Source organism: Lipotes vexillifer, unplaced genomic scaffold (assembly GCF_000442215.2).
Source record: "Lipotes vexillifer unplaced genomic scaffold, Lipotes_vexillifer_v1.1 scaffold1034, whole genome shotgun sequence".
NCBI classification, from domain to species: Eukaryota; Metazoa; Chordata; class Mammalia; order Artiodactyla; family Lipotidae; genus Lipotes; species Lipotes vexillifer.
In genome coordinates, this window is record NW_006790288.1 from 532288 (window position 1) to 554203 (window position 21916).

Below are 21916 nucleotides of genomic sequence, written 5' to 3' on the forward strand. Positions count from 1 at the left end.
CTTTCCCTCACAGTGCAACTCTCTCTGCCCCCTACCCTGTATCTGGAAGGACTTCCCCGAAAATACGTAGCTGCCCAGCTCCACCTGCACTGGGGTCAGAAAGGATCCCCGGGGGGGTCAGAGCACCAGATCAATGGCGAAGCCACAGCTGCAGAGGTACCAGGGAGCAAAGCCTGGATTAGGACACAGTGGTAGGCACCGTCGGTGCCGGGGGAAAGGAAGGATCTGGAAACTGGGAAAAGTCATACTTGGGGGAAAAGGGCAAGCTTTGTGGGACAGATTTAGGGCGTGCTAGAGGTGGTGGTGGTGGCTAGGATAAAAGCTTTTGGGAGGGGGTAGTGGAAAAACATTAAATGATTCAATTCCCTCTCCCCTCCCTCAGCTCCACATCGTACATTATGATTCTGATTCCTACGAAAGCTTAAGTGAGGCTGCTCAGAAGCCTCAGGGCCTGGCTGTCTTGGGCATCCTCATTGAGGTCAGTGGCCCCCAATCCCTCCTTGGTCTCTCTCCACTTCCTCTGCATCCCTCAGTCCTATTTTGCCCATGTCTGTTGCTGGTCGCCCTCCCAAGACAAGTCAGCAACCCATTCTGACTATTTATCCTATACACAAATGTCTTACTCCAAACATGGACTCATCCCGAACTCTCTCACCCTTTCCTCCCCATACAGGTGGGTGAGACTAAGAATCCAGCTTATGAACACATTCTGAGTCACTTGCATGAAATCAGGCATAAAGGTGAGCCCTAAAAATCTATCTTAAGACAAAGTAACATTAATTAGGCTTCAGGGAAATTTCTCAAAAAGGCCTGAGAGGCCTGGAACGAGGCAGTGAGTTGGGGCCAGAGGTGGGTAGGGTGTTCGCTTCTGGGAGCCCTGTCTAGGTAAGCGAGGGTGCAGTGAGAGGGAGATGAGCCCTAGTCTGTTCTTGCCCAGATCAGAAGACCTCAGTGCCTCCCTTCAACCTGAGAGCGTTGTTCCCCCCACTGCTGGCGCACTACTTCCGTTACAATGGCTCGCTCACCACACCGCCCTGCTACCAGAGTGTGCTCTGGACAGTCTTCAGTCGAAGGGCCCAAGTTTCAGTGGGACAGGTGAGTGGTGGAGAGGTGAGACAGCAGACATAGCTGTAACCTCAAACCCTTTCCCACTCCCGAGAGCGAGTGCCACTTGTCCCTTAATCCCACTCTTCTACTTCTCAGCTGGAAAAGCTTCAAGAGACACTGTTCTCCACGGAAGAGGAGCCCTCTAAGCTCCTGGTACAGAACTACCGAGCCCCCCAGCCTCTCAATCAGCGAACGGTCTTTGCTTCGTTCATCCAAGGTAACTGTACAGGGCTCAAAAAAGGAGAGGGGAAACTGGGGGACTCAATGGCAGGAACTAGGGAACCCCTGGGAAGGAAAGGAAGGCTAACAGGGGAAGGGATTTCCAGGACTTGCTTGGACTGGGAACCACGCCCCAACCCCGAGTACTGGCACAGTGTGATACTCCCAACTGGGGTGGGGATCTAGTCTCACTGACTCAAGTTTTCTTCCCTTACAGTGGGATCCTTGTATACCACAGGTAAGACAGGCCTACCCATGTATCGAGGGGTGGAGTGCAGGGTAGGGGTCTCCTCAGTGAGTTAAGGAAAAGCTCAATATCTATGTTAGTCTTAGGCTGACACCTTCCATCTTTATCTCTCCCAGGTGAAATGCTGAGTCTGGGAGTGGGAATCCTGGTTGGCTGTCTCTGCCTTCTGCTGGCTGTTTATTTCATTGCTAGAAAGATTCGGTGAGTTCCTATTCTCCATTCCTCCAGTCCTTTCTTTGGCGTTGAAAAGCATTCGCCTACTCCACCTCTAATCTGTTTCGCCTAGGACATTAGCCATTTCCACGAACCATTCTCCCTTTCAGGAAGAAGAGACTGGGAAACCGGAAAAGTGTGGTCTTCACCTCAGCACGAGCCACCGAGGCATAGACTCCTTCCCGGTCACCACAGATGGCTTCCCCTCGCCTATCAGGGAGCTTCTAAAGTGGGGTGCAGGGACTGGCCAGAAAATACTGTAGGAGTAGGCTGACATCCCTCCTTCCTCCAGACAGCCCCTACACAGAGGTATGGACAGGCTCTCATTCAAGGAAGAACAGAACCTTCAGCCTCTCAAAACCTGTAGATAAGGACAGCCCTATGTTGACAATGCAGAGGGTAAACTGTGTTTAGTTGTAGGGGAAGCTGGGGATGTGCCCCAAAGCCCCCCACCACCTCATCTTTATATCCCTGTCCCTAGATATAGTACAAGATCTCCCCTTAGGAAAAAGGGTTGCTGCTGTTATGTTTTTTTCCCTCAATATATTAGGAAATTAAATTTGCCGACCCCGCCTCTGGCCTTACTTTGGGGCCTCTTGAGAATGGGAGAGTTCCTTAATGCCTCAGATGGCAGAGGTGGGCAAAGGGTATGGAAAAGGAAGAATGGGTGAGTAACTCCTTTTACCCCAATCCTGGAGAAGGGGAGATCCACTGCTGGAAAATGCTTAACCCAGAGCTTCTGACATGTTAGACCCCCAGCCCAGATTTCTGCCCTTGTATCAAAGCTATGCTTGGAGGGAACCAGAGGTTGCCAGGTTAGGAGGGAGGTTGGAAAAGAGACATGAGAGGGCAGAAACCTCAATCAACATGTTATCCCCTCCTTTTAAAGCCAAGTTCCCCCACAATTATAAAGTCCTTTTTATTGGTCAAAATCACAATCACCTTGATTAAAAGGATGGGATATGCCATCCTCAGCAGAAAATGATACAGTTTATAGAAAACCTCCCCGCCCCCCCACATCCCCCAATTAAAAACTAGAAAAAAAATCTGCCCTCCTTCCCTGCGATGTCACGGTAGGCTGACTCCCCCAGTGGCACTGCAGCTCTGGAGTGGGCCAGCTCCCCGCAGCACCCTCCAGTTCACCTTGGGGAGAGGAGGGATGCTGGTGGTCAAGGAGGTTGAAACATTGGTTCCAGTAATACCAGTTCCCAAACATGCACTTCCTTCCTTTCCCCCAAAGCCTGGGACCAAGGGGAAAGCTGGATAGATATAAGCCCAGCCATAAGGAGCAATTTGAGGAGGGAAAATATAGTCCAAGGAGGTTAGGAGAAGAATTAACACATACTTCCTCCCTCCTCCCGCTTCAAAAGAAAAAGGCAATTTGGGGGTCTTTATCACACCAGAAATGGTTCCCCTCAGACCTGAGAAAAAGACTTAAGATATCCAGTCTGGGGAGGGGGTACTGGGAAACTCAGAGCTCGTCTACCCTTGAACCTCCAGTTGACTTCATCTCCACAGCAATGGCTAAACTAGGTCCCTTTTCTTGGCAACCTGCTCTGTCCAGAACAGGAGATGGAGAAATACAGGGCGAGGAGATCAGGAGGGCACCCCAGGCCCAGGGGTCCCTCCCAAGGTTCCCTCAGTCCTCGGGTGGGATGCGCAGGGCAGAATACACCATCACCCGACTGTCCTCCTGCCGTCGGCCTGCAGAGGGGAATGGGGGTGAGTCTTGGGCAGGGTGAGAGCAGAGCACTGACACATGGGGAGTCCTGGACAACAAGGGGGGGGTCCCCAGATGGTGGGGATAAGTGCAGATTCAAACCCACCAGTCACTGACTGGCTGAACCCAGACTGCTCCTGGTAAAGCCTAGAGACTAAAGGTCATGAGTGGACAAAGCAAAACCCTGAAGGTGGTGGAATAGACCGACGAGGAGACACAGTATGGTGGGCAATGGACCCGGGCTAGGGCTGGGCTCAGTCACGGGCAGTGGGCAGGCAGGTGGGATCTGTCAGGCGATCAGTCCAGGTAGTCAGTCCTTACACGAGAGACTGCGCTGGATACTTCGGAAGGACCCTCCAGCTGTGATGAAGGCCCAGAGCCCCATGGAAACAGTGACTGCATAGATGGGCAGCAGGCTGGCCTCGTACCAGGGGTTCAGGAATGTCTGGGGATGGGGGAAAGAGTAGAAAAGAGGTTAGATTCTTCCTCTAATCCCCATATTCTCTTTGTGCCTTTGACCCAAATCTCCCCCAGATATCTCACTCGAATCTCCCAGTCCTTCAGAACACCGATATCTCGCAGTTAAGGGCATTTGTGATTTTTCAGCCCCCTCAGAGGTTTCTGCCACTCCTGCTCACCTCAGGCCATCTGCATTAGTTTGACTAATCCATTCAAACTCCTCCCTAGAGCATCCCCAGAGCAGGTTATACAACTGATGCTGAGGTAAGAGACGTCTAAAGACTCACCTTTCTGCCTCCTCCCAAGATAAGTTTTTAAATGTTAAGAAGTGAGAATATATTTCCCCTCCATCCCACTCACCATTAAGTTCTTTTCTCTCTAACTCAGGCCCCTGTCCCCAACTCACCAGTCCCGATGTCAGTAGGTGACTCCCAACCACCAGGCCCAAAGCCCAGTACCGTCTCCTCTCACAGGCATCAAAGAACACAACTCCCCAAAAGGTATGGAGCAGGATAATGGCTGCTGTCAGAAAGGCTGCAGGGAGGGAGATGGGGATGAGATACATCCCTCATCTTCTCCCAGCCTCCTGAGATGTTGAGCCAAAGAAGTCTCCCAGGGAAGGCCAATAAATCAAATCAGGGTCAGGGATGAATGGGGCATGGAGGCAAGAAAGAAAGTGGATCTTACCTGAAGTCAAGAAGTAATAGGGTGAGTCTCCATGGATCCCAACCACACCTGGCCCAAGTGCATCGGCCAAAATATTGATAACAGAGAAGACACCACTGATGATACCGAAGGAAAGACCAGAAACTGGGGGGAGGGAGGGTTTCATCAATGTCAAAGATCACTATAGCCTTATTACCAGTGATCCCTCCCCATTCCCAGTCACAGTTCCCCCACACCTACTCTCCCTCCAGACCACCTCTCCTTGGAAGTCAGGTATGAAGAAAAACAAGAAGCCGCTTAGGACATGTGGATGTTTAGAGACTTCCCTGGGAGAGAGGAGTGTCCAACTCCCTCCTCCAGTCCCTCTCCCTTGGCTCACCATAGGCCATCTGGCGGATGGAGATGGGCGATCTTCCGTCCTCACTCAGCGATGCTAACCCCTCATCTGCCTTCCTGGGGTGGGGTGGGTGGGATAGGGGAAACATGAGGGAGGGCAGGAATCGCCTTCCCCTCTAATATCTTCCCTTAGTACCTCCTTGTCCAAACCACCACCCAGGGCTGCCCCACTTATAGTTCAGTCCTCTGCCCTTCTCCCCTCCAGACCACCCCATCTTCTTACTTAAGCAGCTTGTAGTATGCAAAGCGGAACACCTCCTGTAGAAGGACAGAGACTGCAGCACCAAAAATCAGGAGGCCATACTGGAGTCGGGCATCCGACCGGTCGGTCACATGGACCAAGATGAACCAGACCACAGAGGCCAAGAGCAGGGAGACCAGCCAGAAAAATGCCCTGAGGAAGGACAAAGGCAATCAGACAAGCAAGGGTAGGGGGCAACCAGGGAAATCAAAGAGGGGAACCAACCAAGGCTGCAGCATAAAAAGTGGAAGTTAGACTTCCGGATTGTCCAGGGAGACAGGGAGGAGATAGGATAGGTGTCTCCACCAAGGGAGTTTGAAGGGATCTGAACGCAGGGAAAGGGTAAGAAATCTGATTAAAGAGTCTTCAGAGTGATGAGAGCCAGAGTGTAGGAGGACAGGAGGGCGAGGTATCCATTCCTGGATACACCCTTAGGGCCGGCCGTGGTCAGCACAGCCCCCTTCCAAGTCTTCGCCTTGGGCCTCCTCGGACGTCGCAGGGGGAGTATAGGAGGAATCTGTGCGATCTCTGGAAGGCGGAAACCAACTGCGGGAAAGGGCGAATCACCCAGATCCCTGACTCGACCCTCTCCAATCTTCACCTCCAACTTGTCTCCCCCTCTCAGGCTCCCAGGCTCGCCCCAGTTCCTCCAGCCCCTTTCGGATCTCTCTCTTCGGCGTCCTCCCGCGTCTCCCCAACCCCTTAACTCACCCGGCGACCAAGATGATGACGCGAAGCGGGTCTCCTGCCACAGTGATCAAGAAAAGCGCAAAGGCCGGGCCGAAAGCGACGAAAGTGCATCCGAAAAACACTGCGGCCCCCATGGCTGGGCAGCTGGGGGCGAGGTGGGGGCCCGGCCAAGAGAGGCGAAGGGATGAAGCACGCCAGCCAGGGAGTCCGCGTGGGGTGGCGACGCGACCCCGTGAGGGGCGCGGTGCAATGTCACCCCGGACCCCCGGGAAGGCGGGGACACCGAAACCCCAGATACAGGTCGGCGCGACTTCCTCTACGGAAGCCGAGGAGGGTACAAACCCCTGCCACGGCCCCATGGCCACCTCCCATCTAATCCCCACCCCCTGGAGGCCAATGGAGAACCCGCGGGGGCGGAGCTGCGGGGGCGGGGGCGTGGCTTCACGACGTGCTGGGAGTTGTAGTCCTGCCCTCCTCCTGGACCTCGGCCCTGGGAGTGGCTCCAGACGGTTAAACCAGTGGGCTGGGCCCGAGCCCAGTTTCCTGGGTTCGGTTCGACTTTGGTCGCTGTTCCCTTTCGGTATTTTATGGGGCAGGGTGGTAGCAATTCTACGCTTCTTGAAGAGCTGCAGAGGGGGGAAGATCCTGTTGGAACCTAAAGGACAAATACAAAGAAAGCACAGGATAGAGGGTGCAGGGAGATAGGGACGGGTATTGTTCTTACTTGAATGAGAGGAAATGAGCTAGAGCTACTGCCTAAGAGATGAAGGTTACACTTAAAAGTAGGAGCCCTTTGAACAGGCCAGTATAGGAAGCATGCAATACAGTGTATCACTAATGAAGCCTTCATCCGTAATGACAAGAGAATCAGAGGGAAGTAAAAGGAGCCTGGAGAGCAATGTTAGGAAGGTTAGAGGGGATTTTGAGTTAAAATCGGGAGTTAAAGTTGTTTGTAAAAAGCAATTCGAGCTATGGAGTTGGAAAATGACACCCCACCACCACTACCCCGCCAAGTTCCTTTTATGTCATACTTCCTCCATTTATTCTTTGAAAATGAACCTCAGTGGTGTCTTTTCCTCAGGCTGGGGGAAGGGAAGGCTCAGGGGATGCATATTAGAGCGAAAGAAAGTTAAAGTATGAGAAGAGGGGATTGTATCCTCATTGGGATGCAGGTGGGATTAGTCCTTAGGGAGGATGTTTGGGAAAAAGAGTACCAGGATGGGAAAGTGAGGGAAACTGGAATATTGTTCTTGAGAGAGTAATCAAAGTACCCAAAAAAACTATAGAAATTCTTCAGAGAGAACCAGGCTTACTTTCCTTCCTGGAAATGATTTATGGCAATGCATAGATGTACATCCACATAAGAGTTTTACATTTTTTTTCCAGGAAATTCTGGAAAGGAGCTGAAGGAATAGATTATATAGATGTACGTGAGAAGTCACCATGCAGATCCTCCCCCAATAAGGTTAAGAGGGTGGGACCATCCTGGCCAGTGCTCAAGACTCTATTGTCTTGCTTCTGAGCATAGCAATCCAGAAGAGACAGGGATAAGACAACTCTTCTCATCTCTCCTTTGAGCTGTTACCACATCATTTGCTGACTTAAGAACGGGAATCAAACCTATCTTGTTCATTGGTAGTTCCACAGAGACTTGCATAGTGTCTGACTCATAGATGTTGAATGGATGTTTATTAACTCCCTTAAAAAAAAAAATACCTGCATTCTTTTCTTATTCCCTTGCCTCTGAACCCTGAATTGCCTATCAGACTAGGCCTAGCACACTGTGCCTAGCACATACATTATGTTTGATGTTTCTAAATTGAATTGAATGAAAATGGGAAATATAAAAGCAGAGAGAAGGATAAGATGAACTCCACCCCTGTAGGCTAGAATGAAGGGAACATGCCAAGTGACTGAAAGTGGGAGAAGGGGTGTGGCATATACAGCAGGGAAAGAGACTACCTGCTTCCTCCCTTTTCCCATCCTGTGTGCAGAAAGTTGAGAAAGAGGTGAGGTGAGATCAGTACTTAGCAGAGAGGAAGTAACTAGTCTTGACTGAAAGTTGTTTTTTTTTTTTTGAAATCAGAAGCAATGCAGCAGGTGCTTGGAGAGTCAGACAATGATGTTGATATTGTTCCCATACTTCATAGTCCGAGACACTCAGAGAAGGGAGACTATTTTCAGTCTAGAAAAAATGCTCATCCCTTCCTAAGAATATTTTGACTGTGAAGAAAGAGATTGTGAATAAGCCTCAGAGAGAAGGGCAGCTCTGGATAGTGATAGTAAGTTAGGGACAGGGAGAGGGAGAGTGAGCTTTTTGTGAGGACTGGGAACAAGGAAGGAAAGTAGGGGAGGGGGGAAACTCCTTGGTAGGCTGGGGGTTTTGTTGTTGTTTGGTTTGGGTTTTGGGGGTTTTTTTTGTGGGTTGGTTTGTTTGTTTTGTTTTTCTGGAAGTGGCAGCAGGAGGCCTGAATGGATCTAGTCTAGAGCCAGAGGGTCTCGATGAACATGTTTCCATCAAAGTTCACTTTGCCTCTCTTGATCTGGGCAGCTGTGGCTGAGGACCGCACTGGTAGTAACTGATGACCCAGTCAGTAAGCAAGTGGGCGGGGAATTCCCCCCCTGGGAGAAGGATTGCTGCAGCTCCTTCCCTGCTTTGGAGGAGGGCAGAAGGCGGGGTAAGTTTGGTGGGAAACGCTGTAATTTCCTTTTTTACTTTCAAGGCACCAGTGCAGAATCCAGAATGGATGTCCTCTTTGTAGCCATCCTTGCTGTGCCACTCATCCTGGGTAAGTACACGTCTCTCCCTGAGCTTTTGAGCCAGGTCTTCTACCATAAATGGGGGGTGGGGGGAGAAAAGAAAATGAGGAGAGGGCGGGAGGTGCAGTTCAATAAGGAGTGATAACACTTTCTCAACTGTGTTAGATGTCAGGAGCAGAGGGGGAACTTGGAAATTAGGGCCAGGAAAAGGGGAGGAGAGCATAGTCCTGTCAAAGAAGAGACGGCTGATGGGGATGGAGCCCCAGCCATGGGGAGGTCCTAACAAGAGTGAGCTCAGCTCGCCATCACCACAGAGTTGAACAAGATGAGAAGGACTAAAGTGAGAGTGGAGAGAGGTGGACTCTTTGAAGGTGGGGCAGTCTGTAACTAGCGAGGGAAGCCAGGGTATCTTCTTTCCCAGCGAGTTGGAGAAAAACTTTGTATTAGTAAAGACACAGAAGGGGTGGCTTTTAGGGTAGTGAGTACTGTCTGCCTTCAGGGACAAGGTCCCAAAAGTAGCTTGGCTCCTTCCCTCCTTTGTTCCCAGTCTGCCAGGTGCTCTCATTGTTTCCTTTTCCTCCAGACTCTGTGTCATTGCTTGGGGTTAAGAGAGAGCATTCAAGGAGCTTAGGGAAATATTTAGCAGAAGGCCTAGAATTCCTGAGCCAATCAAGTCCAAGCCACATATTTTTAATCCTGGAAAAGAAGAAAAAACTAATGCAGATGGATCATTTAGTCCAGCTGACTCATTTTAAGAAAGCGGATGTTAACTGGCTTGTTCAGAGATATTCTACTAGTTAGCATTGAAACTGGAACTAAAGCCCAAGTCCAAGAGGCTGTGTGTGTGTGTTAGTTGTGGGAGACACTGATAAGAGAACATCTCTCACAAATACAGTAGGTCTAGAGCATACTGAGGAGTGGATTTGGAGGTCTTAATTTCTGGTGTCTCTCTGCTTCCTACCTTTTTAAGGCTTAGTTTGGGTTACAGTGTGTGAAGGGACCCGTTTTCTCTTCTGGGAGTTCCCGGATTGAAAGGGCACAGTGTAACAGGTCTCATCAGAGTTATGGAGCCCAGAAGACTGAGAAAGGTTTAGAGGTACAGAGGCAGGGAGATAGTAGAGTGGAGGCAGAAGGAAAGGAAACTGATAGAGCTGAGGTCAACGTCAGGTGTCCTTCTATTGCTAAGGAGTTCCAGATGCCCCCTGACCTCTAGTCCTTGTCCCCCTAGGACAAGAATATGAGGATGAAGAAGGACTGGAAGAGGATGACTATTATCAGGTGGTCTATTATTACACAGTCACCCCCAACTATGGTGAGTATGTATAAGGTTCTGACCCTTCGCAGGATGGAGAGAGGTTTGGGAGATGCTCAGTTCTGACACTTTGACTTTTCCTTCACAACGGTATAACTAGGTCAGAGAGAAATGTGGCTATGACCAAAGACTATCAAACTCATGATGTTGTGTCTCAAACTAGTGATTTTCAATCCTTTACAAATTGGTTGAAACAACTTGAAATTTTTCAAATTTGTACATGATTTTAGACACCAGATTGAAAATATAAGTGCATACACATTCACAAACGTTTGAACATCAAAAGTTCATTAGAATTATACCAGTAAATTTTACAACTTGAGCAAATTGAAGTATTCTGAACAATTTCTTCCTCTTCTCATTTCCAGATCTAGTGCTACCTTTGTTACTACTCATTTCTTTTCTCCTCTCCAGATGACTTTGGTGCAAACTTCACTGTTGATTACTCTATGTTTGAGTCAGAGAACAGGCTGGTGAGTGATATCTACATGACCCTCTAGGAGGATCAGAATAGGTAACAGTTAAAAAGAAACTGGCCATTGTTGAAATGTAAACGATGAACAGGAATAAAAATTAGTTAGGTGAAGTGAAACTAGGTAGTCAGCCCAAAACAAATTTGTTAACCAAAGCTGGGGATGAAGCCAGAATGCAGTAGGTTTGCTAAGACACTGAAAGGGAGGAACAATCCTTGAGTCAAGGGAAATGGTGAATGGGATGGGTATATAATCCATGCAAACATGAAGTAGGGAAGGTCCCTGAGTTTACGTCTTGGGGGATGGGAAGGGGGGAGAAGAGGTGGTGAAGGAGAAAAGAACTCTAAATAGAAAATCTATGAGGATGTTGCATGGAGGCAGTGATAACTCTGTGTTTCCTAATCCTACTGAGGGCAGAACAAGTGGGATAAGGAGGTAATGGAAGCAGTAGAGACTACCACTAGTCATGAAACAGACCCTGCAGACCATCAGAAGCCTGTAACAGAGAAACCAATGACAATGGAAACAGTGAGTGGATTGGGGATAAGCGGGGGCGGGGGTGGGGGGAGACAGACAACCCTTACCCTGGATAGATCCCAGAGCTAGTGACATGCAGCAGAGGGAGGCTTTGGTGGATGGGGGAGCCAAATAACTAGTACTACAATGCAGGTGTTCATCTCAGCTTGGCCATCATTTCTTTCACTGAGATTTAATACTAACCCATATACAGAACACTGGGAAGATTTGGTGCAGTTAAATTTCAGTTGAATAGTATTTAATGTTTAAGTAACCTATGCCTTAAGCTGCTGTTGCTGATTATGATGATAAAAAAGAAATCTGTGATGTTGTTACTGTCCTCAAAGTATTCATAAAACTCAAGTTTACACTTATGAAACATTTAAAACAAAATGAAAAGATTTGTAACAATGTTAAATTGCACATACATTTGACAGCATATGACAAACAAGTGCTTTAGGCTGTGGAAGGAGAGAGACTAGCACAGGCTGAAGTTGTCTGGAGGGCTTTTAGGAGGTAATTATGCTTGAAATACACTTTGAAGAATAGGTGAGCTTTTGATTGGCAGGAAGTTATGAAAGGATGAAAGCAATTAGGGGGAAGAATAGTTATTCCAAGAGTGAAAGAGCTGCATAGACAAGGGGGATAGAGCAATCAGGGTATGTTTAGTGGATGGAGTATGACTGAAGGAGAGGGTATATGGAAAGGAACAGTGGGAAATTAAGAAATAAAATTTACAATGCTCCAAATATTTGCTTGGTAATCTCACATATGGGAAGATAGGGCCAAATTACAGAGTCTGAAGTATCAGGGAAGGTTCAGACTTATAAGCAATAGGGAGCCTAGTAAGTTCTTCAGTGTGGTAAACACACAATAAAAGTGGTATTTTTGAAAAATGATTTATCTGGTTGTATGAAGGACGCAGTGGAGTGGAGAGAGACTCATGAGATTTGCATCATTCCAGAAACAATCCATTAAAGGTCTGGACTTAGAGAAGTGGCATTTTGAATGGAGAGGAGAAAAATAAGAAACATTTTGAAGAAAATGCCTTGCTTGCTCCAGTGATAATTTCATATGGGCAATAAATGAGGAGAGAGTTTAAATAACTTAAAAGTTTTAAACATGGATATCTGGGAAAACGGTTGACCAAAATGGGAACTGTGGGAGATTAGAGTGATTTAGGAGTGAAGTTATAAATTTGGTATTGGCCAAGCTGAATTTACAATGACAGCCCTATGAGGGTGTCGTAAAGGTAGCTGAATTAAGTCAGTGCTACAGTTCTAAGTGCCAAGTCACAGTCACAAAAGTAGAGCTCATTAGAGCCAGTACACAGAGAAGACCAAAAGGCCAATGACTCTGCCGGTAGTTAGTAGAAGAGGAATCAAAAAAGGAAATGGAGACGAACTGATTGGAGAGGTAGGCAGATAGCCAAATTTGTATTTTAAAGTCTAGAAGAGAAAGCTTAATACAATCAATCAAAAGCTACCAAGAGGCCAAGGAGAAGGAGGTGATTGATAATCACAGAGAAAGCAGTTTTAACTGAGTGGATGTAGCAAAAGCTAGATTTTGTGGTGTTAGAGCGGGAATACATTGTGAGGAAATGGAGGGAGAGGATAGACCAACCATCTGAGAAATGTGGTAATGCAAAAAGAGAAGCAACAGCTAGAAAGGGCAACAGGATTAAAGTGCAGTCTGAATATAGTTGAACACAGATGGGAAGAATTAGTAGAAATGAAAAGCTGATGCTTGACAAGGACAGATAAATATTTTAAAGTGTATAGGAGGCTCCCTTTAGATTGTAAACTCTGTGAGGACAGAACCACTGTCTTAATTATATTTATGTCCCCCCTATGGCACCTAGCGCAGCGACTAGCATAGTGTCATGCACAGAGCTTAAAAAACAAAACAAAAAACATCTCATTGAATTGAGTCAGGTCTCCCTGGTATGGTCAGGAATGGCTGAAAGGCACAGAGGAAAGGACTTCTTATAGTGATGGGGAGGAGGGCTAGATCTTTCTCTAAGCTCAGAGGAAAGAAGACAGAGATTGTTGTAAAGAGATGGTTATCCTTCCAGAGTGGGAGGTGGGCAGTAGGAAGGGTGACACTAGCCTACTATGAGGGGATGTCTGTATTTTAGCAGAGTCCAGATCTGAACAATGCTGTATCCAGTCTGCAGAGTCCTGGTGCACTCCTCCTGTCCTGGGCCCTCGTTCAGGGGGGGATGTATTTCATGTAGAAGGTGAGAGTGCAGCCATTGGCCTTGGGGGAGTCTGTGAAGCAATTTTACCAGTATGCTCTGGCTAGTGTTTCCAGCCTGGTCAATTCTCTCTGAGCTGCTTGAAGAGGGATCACATATAGAAAAATCTTATCTAACTTTAAGGAGGTTTAGGAGATGTTGAGGCAAAGGCCTTTGTCATAAGAGTCATTACTTTTTCTGAACTGGGAGGATTTCAGGACCTCCTAGAGCAGAAGCAGGTGGAATGGAGAAGAAACTTCTCCAGGTTTCCAGTCTGCCTTGAGGAATCAAAGCTGGTTCCAGCCTGGCCTGGTTTAAGGCTCTTCAGGTGCTAGAGGGCAAAATGGGAGGGGCCCTACAACCTGGCAGAGTCAAGAGGCAGAAGTGGGGGTGGTTCCCTAACGTAGGGGAGAGATGGTGGAAAGGGGGAAGGAAGAGAAACCTGTATTATAGGGAAGGAATTTAAGTTGGTAATCTAAATAACTATGGGTATGAAGGGGTTTAGCAGAAGGAAGGAGTGAAGAGGGGAGGGGGACACATGTAGTGGATGTCATGGGGAAATCTAGCTCAAAATAAGAAATCTGGGGGGTTTCCATAGAGGTGGGAGGGGCTTCCTGAGTCCCCTGACCCTGTTTTTTTGTTTTTCCCTTTCTTCGTTGTTTTTTTTTTTTTTTTTTTTTTTTTTTTTAGGAGAGGGAAGGCTGCTACGACTCATTGGATGGGGATTTGGGAAGAGGAGAGTGGAAGATTAAATAAATAAATGAAGTAATCTGGTTACTCTCTACTCCTTTATGAGGGTCAGTTCTAAAGCTGCAACACTGAAGAGAGCACCAGGATATAGGTGTGGAAAGGGTAGATTAGAAAGGGAGTTAGGCGACAGCAGAGTTAGAGGGAATTATTAGGGCTGCGAAAAACTAAACCCTGAAATTTTGGGAAGAATGGAGAAAAACACCCACAAACAAAAGGTTTATTCACAGCCCATAATTCCCTCTAATTCTACTGTTTTGCTTTATCATATATGGTGTTGAGACAGTATGTCTGGAGAAAGAAAGTTGAAGTTGAAGTGGAACCCTTTTTTCCTTTTTATAAAATAAGCACATTGTTAAACATACGTAAAATATCAAAAACAACTTAGAATAGATTTTTAAAATTCACACCCTCCTCCCCTTATCTCCCCCCTCCAGCCCCTATGTACCTTTTCAGTTAGTAATTAAGGCATTCGAGGACAGACTGTTTTTTTTCTTTTTATAAATTTATTTATTTATTTTTGGCTGCTTTGGGTCTTTGTTGCTGCAGGCTTTCTGTAGTTGCGGCGAGCGGGGGCTATTCTTGGTTACGGTGCGCGGGCTTCTCATAGCAGTGGCTTCTCTTGTTGTGGTGCACGGGCTCTAGACGCGTGGGCTTCAGTAGTTGTGGCTTGCGGGCTCTAGAGTGCAGGCTCAATAGTTGTGGCACATGGGCTTAGTTGCTCCGCAGCACGTGGGATCTTCCTCGACCAGGGCTCGAACCTGTGTCCCCTGCATCGGCAGTTGGATTCTTAACCACTGCGTCACCAGGGAAGCCCAGGGACAAACTTTAAAAAGAAAAAAATTTTTTGTCCTTTTATCCTTCGACCCTAATACGAACTGGGCTGCCCCCTTGCGGCCTCTTCGATGTTATAGCTTCAATCAGCCCACAGTCCCTGGGTCCTGTCCCCTTCTCTCCACTGTGCTCTCAATACTGCAAGGGGGAGTTCCCCGGTGGCCTACTGGTTAGCACTCCGGGCTTTCGCTGCGGTCACCCGGATTCAATTCCTCGTTGGGGAACTGAGATCCCACAAGCCTCCCGGCACAGCAAAAGAAAACAAACAAACAAAACAAAACAAAGCACTGCAAGGGCCAGTGAATAGTAAACTCCGGACTTGCCACCCTCCGTCCTTCAAATCTTCTCCAGAGGACAAATGAAGAAACTGAATCTGGACAAGTAAATAATCTAGGAGATCAGAGACCTACCCACTCTCCTTTTCTTGTGCTAAGAAACACAGAACTAAGGGCTCAGGGCCCGGGGAACCGGGGTAGAAAAGTCAGGAGCAACCCAGCGGGGCTTTGACCTCTGGAGTCGTGGCGGGCTGGCATCTGAGCTGGTAACGTGCGTGGCGGGTTACATAAGGAAAGGGCTGGTGGAGCCGCCCCAGCGGGAGCCGGGGAGAGGACGCGGTGTTCTCGGCAGCAATCCCCACCCTCCTCACCCAGCAGGGCAGGAGGCACCCAACTTGTAGGAGAAGGAGGAGGAGGGGAGGGTGAAACAGAGACCGGGAAGTCACGAGAGCTGGGCTGCCGAGAGGGGGAGAGTATACATAGTGGCACACATCCATTCTCTCACACACGGTGCAGACGCAAGTCCCTGATCGTTTCCACGTGCTGCACTCGTGAGCGGAGGCGCTGAAAGAGCGGGCAGAGGGGTCGGTTCCCAAGGAAGAGCCAAGAGTCCCACATCTCAAGGCTCACTCCTTAGGTCACACAACCAGTCTGCACACTCCAGCTACGCGGCTCCGGCACACCACCTTCCTATTTAAAGCCACAGGCTCCGCCCTTTTCCTCCCCTCCCTTCTTTTCCACTCTTTTTCCATCCTCCTCCTTCTCTCATCACCGGGTCCTCCTCGCTAGCCACATGTAGGGGCGGAGCACGGAATGCTTACCTTCCAACCAATCGTCACCTGACTGCCTCTTTATTGGCCGAGCCCCTGTATGGTGTAGCAAATGGAATGTGAACTTCAGTAACGAGAGTCACGTGCCACCGGCTAGACAACCAATGAGGGTGCGAGGTCTGTGTACGCCGGGGGAAGGCACGTGCGGAGCTGCACGTGTCTGGGAGGGGGAAGGGGCGGGACCCAGTGGGAGGGAGGCGGAGGTGGGTAGCCCTGACCCGACAGTCGGAGTAGGAGCTGGAGACAGCCTGGGCTGAGCCGACCGACACAGGTGAGGAGACTCAGGTCAGGGAGCGATCGGCGCAGAAGGATCATACCCGGTGGGAGTGGGCTTAGGGACTCAACGCGGATATTGGTATTGCGAGGGATCGCATCACGTGGCAGGCGCGACTGGAGATGGTCCGGCGCAGGGATCCTGATCAGAAAGATTGGCAAGAGGAGGGAGGTTGCTGCCGGGTCCCTAGGTGGGTTCGGGTGCCGCAGATTTCCGGCTTGCCGGTGGCGTGATCTCAGGTAGAGAGGCTCACTGCGGGGTCAGGATGAGACCAGAAGAGGCGAACCGGGGAAAGGTGTCAAATCATTATATTTACTCTGAACTGAGGGAAAAGGGTCTGTGTCAGGCTAAGGGCTGCTCTGCGGAGGCCAGAGAGGCAATCCAGGTTCTGAATGGAGGAGGGGAGGCGGGGAAGATGACTTTTTTAATTGTCCCTGAGACACGTAATATTGGAGAGGGAGGGAAGAGATATTATGATCGCAGACAGTACACCCTAGTCTCCCAGTCCATTTCCTAATACTCAGATTCTGGTTTCAAACTCCCTCGCTTTGCTCTTCAGTTGCAGGTCCCGATGTTTGGGTACTCCGGGAGCTGCTCTCCAGCCCCTGCTTCTGAACCCATGGATTCTCTATCTAGCGTTTCTTCCTACTCTCTTTATTCCTCTTTTTCCACCTCCCCAGTGAACAGTGACTCTGGCTTCCCCTCCGATAGTGAGAGGGAGGACAAGTGGGCCTATGGCCCCAGGCCAGACACTGTTGGTCAGAGGGGAGGTTCTCGGCCCAGCCCTGGTCCTATCCGCTGCAGGCAACGACCCAAGGTTTCCAGTAAGCAACCTACAGCATCTCACTCGGAACGGCGGGGCTTGGCTTCTTCTATGTCAGGATCTGGGGTCAAAAGATCAAGAGGTGGTGAATTGGAGACGAGTCTAAACATCCAGGGTTGTACCACAGAAGGAGACCTGCTTTTTGCTAAGAAGGTAAGAGAAAGCTGGGGAAAGGAGATAACGACCAAGTGGCTTAGCACCCAGTTGGTTGGTAAGGACCCCATGAGGATAGTATTGGCTCTCAGATTGGGAGATGGAAGAATAAGTACTGGTGTGGGCAGTTCTTGGTCTTCTCATACCCTGTCTTGTTTTTCTACAGTGTAAAGAGCTCCGAGGATTCATACCCCCTCTCACAGACCTACTGAATGGACTGAAGATGGGTCGATTTGAGAGAGGTAGTTATCTGATTACTTGCATTCATTTGAGCTACATTCATCTCTCTGTCTCTCAAAATATGTTTTGAATGTGTATTTCTCTTAAGTCTGTTTGGGGCCTGGATGATTCGCTTTTTCTCCTGTGACAGTTTCTTTAGGTGAATCCATTTTAACCCCTTCTGTCTTTCCTTTACCTGATTAAATTCTTGAATCTCAATCCTTGATCTCTCTTTCTCTTTCCTGACCCCAGGATTGAGCAGTTTCCAGCAGAGCGTGGCAATGGACAGGATACAGCGTATAGTAGGTGTTTTGCAGAAGCCACAGATGGGGTAAGTCCCCTTGATTCTTTCCTCAGTGCTTCATAAAAAAGGAGCTATCTCCAGTTCTGTCCTGTTGCTTTTTTCACACCTAATGGCTTTTTTTTTTCCTCCCCACAGAGAGCGTTATCTAGGAACCCTGCTACAGGTAGAAGGAATGTTAAAGACTTGGTTTCCTCATATAGCTGCCCAGAAGTCATCATTGCATAGTCAGCTGACCAAGGTGAGAACTTATAAACCTGAGGAAAAGGTGGGGAAATAACCAAAGAAATGAAGTGTACATGCAGAAATGGGCTCCCTCTTGCATTTTCTTTTGGATCTTTTCATCTTTTCAACAAGTTTTCTTTTCAGGGAAGGGAATGCCTAAACTTCCTTCATTGTCTTGATTTCTAGGTGTTTTGGGGTTCTATTTTGTTTGGATCATTTCAAGGAACTCCATGGAATTTAGCCCTGTTCTTCATGTTGTAGCTTATCTGCTTTCTGCATAGATATAGAATGCTTTTTACCTGGCCAAATGAATCATGCGGGAAGATTCCTCAGCTTCTCTCTGCAAATCTTTTCTCTTCTGCTGCCCCTAAACCCCTTTCCCTCTCCCTCTTTTTGCTCCTTCCTAAGTACCCTTGTATCCCTCTGGAAGCATGGGTTTTGAGGACTGGTCACAAGAAGTACATCACTGGGAGGGGTGAAGGCACGCATGGGGCACCCATAAGGAGAGTGTTGCAGAGATTCTTTTATTATTATTATTTTTTATTTATTTTTGGCTGCATTGGGTCTTCGTTGCTGCGCACGGGCTTTCTCTAATTGCGGTGAGCGGATGCCAGTCTTCGTTGTGGTGCGCGGGCTTCTCATTGCGGTGGCTTCTCTTGTTGTGGAGCACGGGCTCTAGGCGCACAGGCTTCAGTTGTTGTGGCACGCAGACTCAGTAGTTGTGGTGCACGAGCTTAGTTGCTCCGCTGCATGTGGGATCTTCCCGGCCCCGTGTCCCCTGCCTTGGAAGGTGGAATCTTAACCACGGCACCACCAGGGAAGTCCCTGAAAAGATTCTTAGATCTAGTGTGGAATGACCTATTTTCTGTGCCTTCAAATAATAGAGTATGTAGGGGGCACTCAAATTATAGGGAGAGGAAAGTCTCCTGTAGCTAATGGACAGTCCTTGTTTTCAACTGCTGTGGGAGTAATTGAGTTAGAAATAAGCAGGAGGGGACTTCCCTGGTGGCACAGTGGTTAAGAAACTGCCTGCTAACCCAGGGGACACGGGTTCGAGCTGTGGTCTGGGAAGATCCCACATGCCACGGAGCAACTAAGCCCGTGCGCCACAACTACTGAGCCTGCGCTCTAGAGCCCACGAGCCACAACTACTGAGCCCACGTGCCACAACTACTGAAGCCCACGTGCCTGGAGCCTGTGCTCCTCAACAAGAGAAGCCACCGCAATGAGAAGCCCATGCGCCGCAACGAAGAGTAGCCCCCGCTCGCCACAACTAGAGAAAGCCCGCACAGCAACGAAGACCCAACACAGCCAAAAATAAACAAATAAATTAATTAAAAAAACAAAAAAAGCAGAAGGGGGACTTCCCTGGTGGTGCAGTGGTTAAGAATCTGCCTGCCAATGAAGGGGGCACGGGTTCGAGCCCTGGTCCAGGAAGATCCCACATGTCGCAGAGCCACTAAGCCTGTGTGCCACAACTACTTACTGAGCCTAAGTGCCACAATTACTGAAGCCCGCACGCCTAGAGCCCGTGCTCCGCAACAAGAGAAGCCACCGCAATGAGTAGCCCGTGCACCACAACAAAGAGTAGCCCCCGCTCACCGCAACTAGAGAAAGCCCATGCACGCGCAGCAACGAAGACCCAAGGCAGCCAAAAAAATAAATTAATAAATTTATTTTAAAAATTAAAAAATAAATACATAAACATAAGCAGGAGGATCTTGCCCGCATATTAATCTACACTTCTTAAGGAACTCAACATAGGAAATTAGAACTTAAAATACAGAAATTGGGAAATGATGATTCCAGTTAAAAATAGACTTTTTAGAAAGAAGTTCTAAAATAAATTAGTTTATAAATAGTGAGAATCTATGGGACTGTTTGTTTTATTTTGTATACGTGTGAATAGCCAGCGCCTATATAGTGTGTGGTACAAGAATTTGTTAAGTAAATGAAAGTACAGTTTGGTTACTAAAACTTTTAATCATGGCCTGACAGGAAATTATCTATTGCATAAAACAAGGTATGTTAGCATTACAGAGTTCCCAAGGAAAGCAAATGTTTAAGCAACCAGGTGGAGTTAATCTGAAAGCTTTCTCATTTAATTTTTTCTCTTTTCTCCCCGTCCCTAGCATTCTCCAGGCCACCACAGTTATCCAGCTGCTTCCTCTCCTGCACTTTCTGTGGAAAAGATGGACCAGACACAGCTAGGACAGCTAATATTGAAACCAAAGCAGCCTTGGCACCTCACTGAATGGCCAGCTATGAACCTCACTTGGATCCACACTACTCCAATTTGCAATCCCCCTCTCAGTTCCCCAGGTACCATCTCCTTTAGCCGTGGTCCTTTAGGCACTGGAACCAGCATCGGTGTCATCCTTTTCCTCCAGCATGGAGTACAGCCCTTCACCCACTCAGCCCCAACCACTCCAGTTCCATCTACTACTACAGCATCTCCTGTCATCCCTGGTGATCCTGAGAAACTATCTGGAGAGGGGCCTTGTTGCCACAATTTGCCAGTAACTCTGCCATCAGACTGGAGCTGTACCCCATCCCCTCCTGGTCTACCCACCATGACCAGAGAGATGACCATGGGAGACCTAAAACAGATGAGAAGCCACCTTTCTGTTGCTCCTGATGTCCATCCTCTCAATCTCTAATGCAGGCCTTGAGACTGTAGTTTCTAATTTGTGTAAATGTATGTCTCTGTATATACTTTTTTAACTGTTAATGTGTGAATTTGTGTTGAGGGAAGAGAAATCCTTTCTGATTAAATAAATTTTATACCTAAACAGTTTGCTGACTGGGGGAAATTGAAACCTTCTGCCTCGAATACCAATATTTATCCTCTGAGCTGCAGGAAAGAAAGGGGATGGGAATGTTTGTGAACCTGAGCTCCACCAAATTAGAAGTCTGGATGGGACAATATACATCCTGCGGGAGAGGAAAAGGGACTCTCTGCTGCTATCTTCCTAGGGAACACCCTTGGGACAGTTACAGGGTTCAGAGTTGGGTTGTTTTTTCATTCAGGCCCAGAGACTAGTACCTTTCTGTTTGTGTCTCTCACTCTTGTAACCTCCCAGCTGGCCCAGACTAGCAGGCTCTACTGCTCTAGGGTAGCTCTTTGCTTTAATGGGAGCTGTTGATGCTTGTGGCTAAATGCATATGTAATCTACTGCTGCCAGAGGAGGGACACAAAAGCCCAGAACAGCCACTGTGGTTGCCAGTTTTGAAGAGGAAGCAGTGCCCCAGAACTGTCAGAATGGGAAGTCCCCTCAGATGCTGGGCCTCCTTCTTTAAAAAACTGCAGCTGCTAAATGTATGCTACCCAGTGTCATCAAAGGGCAAAACTGAAGTCTGTGAATTTACCTACGTCTACCCTTCTCCACGTATTACTCTTTCTGATTTGTCACAGTTTCCATCAAAACCATGTCCTCTCCCAGCCTTGGCAATGTTTCAGACTACTTAGTCATTTTAGTTATTGCACATTGGCTACTTAGCATATTTCTCATAGCTGGTTATACATCTTTCACCTGTTTCTCAAGTCCTCTGTTCTCAGTGAATTATTGTCTCATTTTATTTCAGACAACATGCCCTCCCCTTAAGGCAAACTTCTCCAGTTGTGCTTTTGATTACCTTGCACCTCTGGAACTTTTGCTGAGTCACTTATGCCCCCTTTACCTTGAAACTTCCATTTGTTATTGAATTATTTATTCTTTCTTTCTCCTACAAGTAATAATTATTCCTCCCGCAAGTATGATCAGGTACGCTCTTCTTGAAAATATCTCTCAAGGGACTTCCCTGGTGGCACAGTGGTTAAGAATCCCTCTGCCAATACAGGGGACATGGGTTCGATCCCTGGTCCAGGAAGATCCCATATGCCATGGAGCAACTAAACCCATGCGCCACAACTACTGAGCCTGTGCTCTAGAGTCTGTGAGCCACAACTACTGAAGCCCACACTCCTAGAGCCCGTGCTT

The 21916-nt window shown here is 48.1% G+C and overlaps 4 protein-coding genes across 7 annotated transcripts in view; 3 read left to right on the top strand and 1 right to left on the bottom strand.

The window, feature by feature from the left end:
* CA14 (carbonic anhydrase 14) overlaps window positions 1–2357 on the top strand; it is a 7015-nt gene extending 4658 nt beyond the window's left edge. The window contains exons 4-11 of the mRNA XM_007463495.1: window positions 14–156; window positions 383–478; window positions 674–740; window positions 938–1095; window positions 1204–1324; window positions 1544–1564; window positions 1690–1774; window positions 1897–2357. Coding sequence (XP_007463557.1) covers window positions 14–156; window positions 383–478; window positions 674–740; window positions 938–1095; window positions 1204–1324; window positions 1544–1564; window positions 1690–1774; window positions 1897–1960 — 755 coding nt within the window. The 3' untranslated portion in view covers window positions 1961–2357. The remainder of the gene's footprint in view (window positions 1–13; window positions 157–382; window positions 479–673; window positions 741–937; window positions 1096–1203; window positions 1325–1543; window positions 1565–1689; window positions 1775–1896) is intronic.
* Window positions 2358–2686: 329 nt separating this feature from the next.
* On the bottom strand, window positions 2687–6482 carry APH1A (aph-1A gamma-secretase subunit). 3 transcript variants are annotated; one of them, XM_007463496.1, is made up of 7 exons: window positions 5980–6482; window positions 5251–5421; window positions 5011–5084; window positions 4653–4775; window positions 4372–4499; window positions 3828–3951; window positions 2687–3490 (listed from the first exon to the last, which is right to left on the bottom strand). In XM_007463496.1, exons 1-7 carry the CDS (start codon window positions 6315–6317, stop codon window positions 3426–3428), a joined length of 1023 nt encoding a protein of 340 aa, XP_007463558.1. In that variant the 5' UTR covers window positions 6318–6482; the 3' UTR covers window positions 2687–3425. The 3 variants fall into 3 exon arrangements, with proteins under 3 accessions (XP_007463558.1, XP_007463559.1, XP_007463560.1); XM_007463497.1 differs by lacking the exon at window positions 5011–5084 and having other exon boundaries at window positions 5251–5285; XM_007463498.1 differs by lacking the exon at window positions 5251–5421 and having other exon boundaries at window positions 2687–3951.
* Window positions 6483–8669: 2187 nt separating this feature from the next.
* On the top strand, window positions 8670–14032 carry CUNH1orf54 (chromosome unknown C1orf54 homolog). Of its 2 annotated transcripts, none has more exons than XM_007463500.1 (6): window positions 8670–8747; window positions 9947–10030; window positions 10445–10503; window positions 10921–11031; window positions 13160–13264; window positions 13951–14032. In XM_007463500.1, the coding sequence occupies exons 1-5, from the start codon at window positions 8702–8704 to the stop codon at window positions 13253–13255; spliced, it is 396 nt and encodes a 131-aa protein (XP_007463562.1). In that variant the 5' UTR covers window positions 8670–8701; the 3' UTR covers window positions 13256–13264; window positions 13951–14032. The 2 variants fall into 2 exon arrangements, with proteins under 2 accessions (XP_007463562.1, XP_007463561.1); XM_007463499.1 differs by having other exon boundaries at window positions 8693–8747; window positions 13157–13258; window positions 13946–14024.
* A 2742-nt stretch (window positions 14033–16774) lies between these two features.
* Window positions 16775–20596, top strand: CIART (circadian associated repressor of transcription). The gene is made up of 5 exons (XM_007463501.1): window positions 16775–17191; window positions 17358–17433; window positions 17663–17741; window positions 17850–17952; window positions 20069–20596. Exons 1-5 carry the CDS (start codon window positions 16787–16789, stop codon window positions 20594–20596), a joined length of 1191 nt encoding a protein of 396 aa, XP_007463563.1. The 5' UTR covers window positions 16775–16786.
* The last annotated feature ends 1320 nt before the right edge of the window (window positions 20597–21916 follow it).